The 6415-nt window shown below is 37.7% G+C and overlaps 1 protein-coding gene across 1 annotated transcript; it reads left to right on the forward strand.

Annotated features, from left to right (window-relative positions):
- Positions 1 to 495: 495 nt before the first annotated feature.
- LOC140139390 (E3 ubiquitin-protein ligase TRIM56-like) lies at positions 496 to 2035 on the forward strand. Its single transcript, XM_072161155.1, has one exon. It carries the CDS (start codon positions 537 to 539, stop codon positions 2016 to 2018), a length of 1482 nt encoding a protein of 493 aa, XP_072017256.1. The 5' UTR covers positions 496 to 536; the 3' UTR covers positions 2019 to 2035.
- The last annotated feature ends 4380 nt before the right edge of the window (positions 2036 to 6415 follow it).

Consider the following 6415-nt stretch of genomic DNA (forward strand, 5'->3'; position numbering starts at 1 on the left):
AGTGCACATTTAAGATTTTGTATTGACACCATGTGGTGTTAATCTAACAATCTAACACCGTAAATTAACACCAGAAGCTTCAACACCAGCAGAGTTTTTGCAGTTTAATGGCAGTAGGAAAATCAGGTGGCTTTTGTGTGATTTCCTTGGCACTTTGGGGGTCAACATTTTAGGCAACACTGCTGAATGGGCTTGGCAGTAGGTACAAGGAAGTAGACAAAGTTATGTAGAGTGATAATTGCCAATGATACCAACTCTATCTGCACAATTAGGCTACTTTTGTGATCTCTGCCATGCCTAGCAGGAAGTTATTGCTTCCTAGAAGTCAATAGTTTAGGTAAAATTGGCATTTTTTACAACTTCTGCTATTCTTTAATGCAATTTTTGCTTGTCACGTCAAGTGTGTTCCTTTGCAGCAAAATATATGGCAACACTGATCGCAAAGTATCGCCATTTTTATGAAATCGATATACAAGTTGTGATACATACCAAGGATAATCAACTATAATTTATGTTTGATTAATTCTGTATCCAGTATGGCTGCTTCTCTCTCATATACCCAGAGAAAGGAAGATTTCAAAGACGAGTTTCTAACCTGTTCTATTTGTACTGAGCCTTATGATAATGATAAACGCATGGCAAAATATCTACCATGTCTACATACATATTGTAAGTCATGTTTACAAAGCATAGCTGGAAAGAGACCTACGTTAGATTGTCCAAAATGTCGTAAATTGATCTCACTACCAAGAGGAACTGTGGACGGTCTGCCAAACAATTTCATTGTGGAAAATTTAAAGGAGTACCAAGGTATTTTCAACTCGTCCATTTCTTGTGGTAGTTGTATTGATGACCCAGCAGCTAGTTTTTGTCATGACTGTGGCCTCTTTTTGTGCCAGAAATGTATCGATGCTCACAGGCAATTTGGTCCACATAAGCAGCATAAGCTGCTGACTTTAGCAGAGCTTCAAGAAAAGAAATACAATCCATTGATGCAACAGCAGCAGCATTGTTTAAAACACCAGAAGCAAGATATGACTATGTACTGCACAGAATCGAACTGTAAAGTTCCAGTTTGCGCAACATGTGGTCTTCTTGACCATCGGGGTCATGACCTTGTTGAGTTATCAGTAGCCATTGCAAAGGTTATTGATGATATGCACCTATCCACAGCAAGAGTAAGACAGAGAAGCCAGGAATTAGCATGTAAACGAGTAGCAGTGGAAAGCCTGCAAGAAACGCTGACCACCAACTTCAAAAAGAAAGAGAAAGAAATGCAGGAATCGGCTCAGAAATTGAAAAACCAAATTAATACATGCTACAGCAAAGCTCACACCCACTTGAAGAAATTGTATGAAGCTGAAATGACCAATGTGACTGCAAGCATTGAATCTATAGATTTTCTAGCTACCCAAATGATCAGTGCCTGTGAGTTTGCTGACAAGTCATCTGATATGAGCCACCCTACCCAAATTCTGACTTCACAAAACCAAATCATGGAGAGACTGAATGAACTAGAAATATCAGAGCTACCTGAGACTTCATCAGATAAGAGTGACTTTAATTTCACTGAAAAACATCATTTATCTATGGCACAGATTCAAGAATCACTGCAGGATTTGTATGATTTAGGGTGGATGCAGCGCCCTCAGCAGAAAAAACGGATTAAGGGCAAGGATAGAAATCAGAAACAATCAACTCCAGCGAGAGACGGACCTACATCAGCAGTACCTGCAAGGAAACCACAGGTTGACCCAAGAAAATGTACCATTCAATTGAAACTGCAAAGGACAGGGAAATGGGGGTGTAAAGCCATTGTGCAAACTGTAGATAAGAAATTCTTTGGACATAAGATGAGCACTGGTGGAGCAAAAGTAGAGGCTACACAAGATGGATGCTCATGTGATGTACAGGACAACAATGATGGCACATATACATTTGACTATAGCATTTTATTAGGCTCAATACATGTTAAGATAAATGGGACTGAAATGAAAGGAAGTCCATTCTCGGTGTAAAATTAGTTCCAATATGATCCTCATTTTCCATTGTAATGATTTTCCACATTCATCCAAGTAAGAAATGTGTATTATATAATTTGTTATTATCAATGGTCTACTCTATAGACAATCAACAATATCATTATGTCATTGTCTGTGCTATAAAACTCAAACCGGGTCAGTAAAATGAATATTCATGACTTGAAAATATACTGTAAACGTTCGCCTAATGGGCTCTCTTGCCATAACTGGAATTTTAGACACAACCTAAAAGTGCCCTCCCATAAAAATCCCACCAGCAAATAAGGACATGTCGAGGGTTGACAAACAGAAGGCCTTAACTCAAAAAGTGCCTTTTTGAGAAAAATGAGTAAAATAATATTTTGCATTGAAATGTGACCAAGTATTATTGTGCTATAGATGAAATAGGAAGTTGATTGAGTTAAGGCTTTATGATTTTAAGAATCTGTGGGTATTACAGATTATTTTGGTACCAAAATCTCAAAATGGCCAAAAGTGAGTTAAGGCCTTCTGTTTGTCAACCCTCGATGTACCCTTAATTCTTGTTGGGATTTTTAGATGAGGGGGCTCTCTATTTGTACAAGAAATATACCCCAGGGCAAAGGAGCCCAGGGGGCGCCATTAGGCGAACATTTACCGTAGCTGTCTAGGCATATGGAATGCGATCAAACTTAGACAGATGGCTCCCTTAATGACAAATGGTAAAGGCGTTTTTTTAAATTTTTTTTAAAAATAATTTTAAACAACTTTCCCTAAGTCACAAAATCTGATCCAGCGAATTTGATTTTGATTTCCAGGCTTGTTTATTCCCTGGAAGATAATATATTATATGCTAAATGAACCAGAAAGATACATGTAGCAACATTTCCCACAATGTTACAATGATAGCAAATTTAGCACAATTTCATCACTTGGGAAATGCAAGGACCCCCAACTGAACAAAAAGAGAAGCTTTTCAAACATATCTCAAAATACTTTCTTGTAATTTTTGTATTTTTCCTTGCCATTTGTACACCTGTAAATCTTCTTATTGTTGACAGGAATTTTCTTCCAGACCTTAATTGTGTACAAATATTTTGTTAGTAGGATTAGCTGATAAGTATGAGAGTTGTTGTAAGGCCAAAAAAAAACATCTTTGTTTCCTGTAGCAGGTCCAAAAAGTCAAATGTGAAATGTATTTTTATGCCTCCACCGCGAGGCATACTGTTTTTGCAATGTCCGTGCTTCCGTCCTTCCGAGCTTCCGTGCTTCCGTCCGGACGCTATATCTCGGGCATGCATGGGCGGATTGACTTCAGATTTTCAGGATAGGTGGGTCATGGTCAAAAACTCTGGCTACTTTTTTTGGGTGAGGTTCAAGGTCATATACTGAGGTTAAAGGTCATTTGAGGTCAGGGGCCCATTTTCCTTATTTACCTCTTTTCTCAGAGACTAGGGGTCGCACGTTCCTCAAACTTGGTGGGTGGGTGCAGCTTGACCCCAGGGAGAACAAGTTTGTATTGGTTAGTGGGTCAAGGTCACCCAGGGGTCATCTGAGGTCAAATGAGCAAAAACTGTTGTATGGCCATGATACTTGGTACATACAATCAACATTTAGAGCCAAATTTTTGGAAGGTCATTTTGGGGTCACCCAGGGGTCATCTGAGGTCAAATTAGTAAAAACTGTCGTATGGGCATGAAACTTGGTGGGTACAGTCAACATTTAGAGCGAAATTTTTGAAGGTCATTTTGAGGTCATCCAGGGGTCATCTGAGGTCAAATTAGTAAAAACTAGCATATGGGCATGAAACTTGGTGGGTACAGTCAACATTTAGAGCCAAGTTTTTGGGAGGTCATATTGGGGTCATCTGAGGTCAAATTAGTAAAAACTGTCATACGTGCATGAAACTTGGTGGGTACAGTCAACATTTAGAGCCAAATATTTGGAAGGTCATTTTGGGGTCATCCGGGGTCACCCAGAGATCATCTGAGGTCAAATTGATACAAACTGCTTGTATCAACTTTTGAGTGCCACATCGCTCCCTTTGGTGGAGGCATCACGGTCGACGCTGTGCGTCGAAAACCGCGACATCCGAGAACTGCGGTCCATCTAGTTTTTTTAAAAATCCATGTCTTGAATCTTGAAATGGAAAAAATACCCTTTTCGCTGCAAATTGGAATGGGAATTTACAGTTGGTTTCTCGGACACACAAATCATATTTCTTCATATTCAAGAATATTTATGATGCTCGTTTGTTGTTTAATGTGTAAATGTTTACTCCAGTAGTGTTTTATATTATTTTTTTGTGATTTTTCCGTTTTTTTCTTTGAAAGCGAAAAAAAATTTCAAATGCGCACAATAAGCCGTCAAAAACGAAATGTGCGTGCTACAGGAAACAAACTTGTTTTTTTTTTTGCCTAATACAAAAAACATTGTATATGACTTGCATTTTACTCTCAGATGTTTTGTTTTAATCAGGAATTTACAAATGTATGTACATATATTCTTACATTTTATTCTAGATATTTAGTTTATACACATCCACTCGTAAAACAAGGTTTTTTTTGTTGCCTAAACAAGAATATTCCAATGTCACTGAATAATAAATGTCCCTATCAAAGAAAAATTGTTTCACAATTTTGTTGGAATTGAACCTCCATTTGACATTCAGGAGTTAATTGAGAAAAAGATGTGCTCTGAGAAGAGCAAATTAACTATAAAAGTAATGTATGTGCTACATGTGTTTGTGCGGTAGAGGATGGTGATATAGACAATTCTAGTTAAAAACCATACACCCCCTGTGGAAGACATGACCTTAATCTTCCACACAGGGAGTGTTGAATTTCAAATGGGGTAACCTGAATGGGCGACTCCATTTAAAATCTACACCCCCTGTGTAGGAGATTAAGGTCATGTCTTCCATAGGGGTTTATGGATTTCAACTGGAATAGCCCAATCGCATTATCCTTACATTACAGGAGGACATGTTATGTACTATACACTTTGAAAACCATAAACTGTATTCACTATTATTTTTGTGATTTATTTTTTTGTGATTTTTAGTTTGCAAGTTGTATATTTTGTAGAATTTATGTAAATATAAAGTATATTGATATAAATCTGTATTTTTGTGTGTTGTTATTTTCACGCTTGCATGTCCACACCGGAAATTTGCGAAATCATACCCTTGCGAAAATAACAGCATATTCAGTACATGTATCAAGCTTTTGCCTTGTGAGACTGAGATACAAGTAGCAATATGTGGGTAATATACTGGAGTGGTCTATTACCTCAATAAATTATGGCCAGAGAGGAGATCTTTGACTTCCCACAATGCATTTCTTTGATTTCAATTTTCTGTACTGATTTGCTATCTAGTGCAATATGAGTCGATAGTGAGAAAAAGTGCCTCAACGAACAGAGTACGCAGATCTTACCAAATGTGTTTATATCTTGACTATTAACCCATGCTTAGTTAGTCTATTCTCAACATGAAAACAAAGGAAACCTGTACACAGTAATAGGAATCTCATTTGCTGGAATTAGGTGATGCATGCTATTGCAAAGGAATCTGGGAAGGGTAAGATATCTTCTCTGAATTAAGGCTAAAATTGGCAATACATACATGCCATTAACACAGTTTTACCAAAGGATTCTGGCAAGTATTGCTATAGCAATGAGTGATTAGGTAGGAGGACCTCACGTTATTAATTTGGATCGTGATTTTTGATTCAAATATAGCATAAAATTGATTTAATTTATATTTTTCATTTTGGACAAATATTAACCTTTCAAATGAAATAGCCCAATATACGACCCATTGATGGCGGATGTAGAATTATCATTTATGAGACATATACTGCAAAAACCCAGGACTGATTATAAAAGCAAATTTCTCACCGAATCAACTCATCATCTTGACTGCTCTCAACACCGCTGCCGGATAACGCCCGAGTTCATGTAAAATTGTCACATTCCGCATTTAAAATACCAGCAACTTCGCCTCTCTATCACTCGGGTTAGTTTTGTCCAACTATTTGTATTATTTTATCAAATATTTAAGAGAATCCCAGACCCAGACAATGTCACAATTTCCACTTGCCGCAGTACCATCACTATGATAATATTGACGACTTTACTTGATTGCTGCAGCTAGTTGTTTCGTGCGTAAATTCAACAACGATTTTCCGTTCATGTAAAAAAGACTTTGGAATCGTAAGGGAACCAAACTGGACTATATCATTAGCCTATGATTGCACTTGTACTTTCATAACTGATGAATTATCAGCCATGCACCTGGCGAGATGCTCTCGGTGATAGCGCAAATAGACATAAAATTCGATCCAGCTGGTGGTATAGGCTCCTTATCTCCCAATGTTCCACTCAAAGTTCTTGAAATTCCAAACCGCCGCACA

The sequence above is a fragment of the Amphiura filiformis genome, chromosome 18 (assembly GCF_039555335.1).
Source record: "Amphiura filiformis chromosome 18, Afil_fr2py, whole genome shotgun sequence".
In the NCBI taxonomy this organism is placed as follows: domain Eukaryota; kingdom Metazoa; phylum Echinodermata; class Ophiuroidea; order Amphilepidida; family Amphiuridae; genus Amphiura; species Amphiura filiformis.

Excerpts from the sequence above, each read along its gene's own strand:
- LOC140139390 (XM_072161155.1), top strand. The coding sequence starts at position 537 with ATGGCTGCTTCTCTCTCATATACCCAGAGAAAGGAAGATTTCAAAGAC.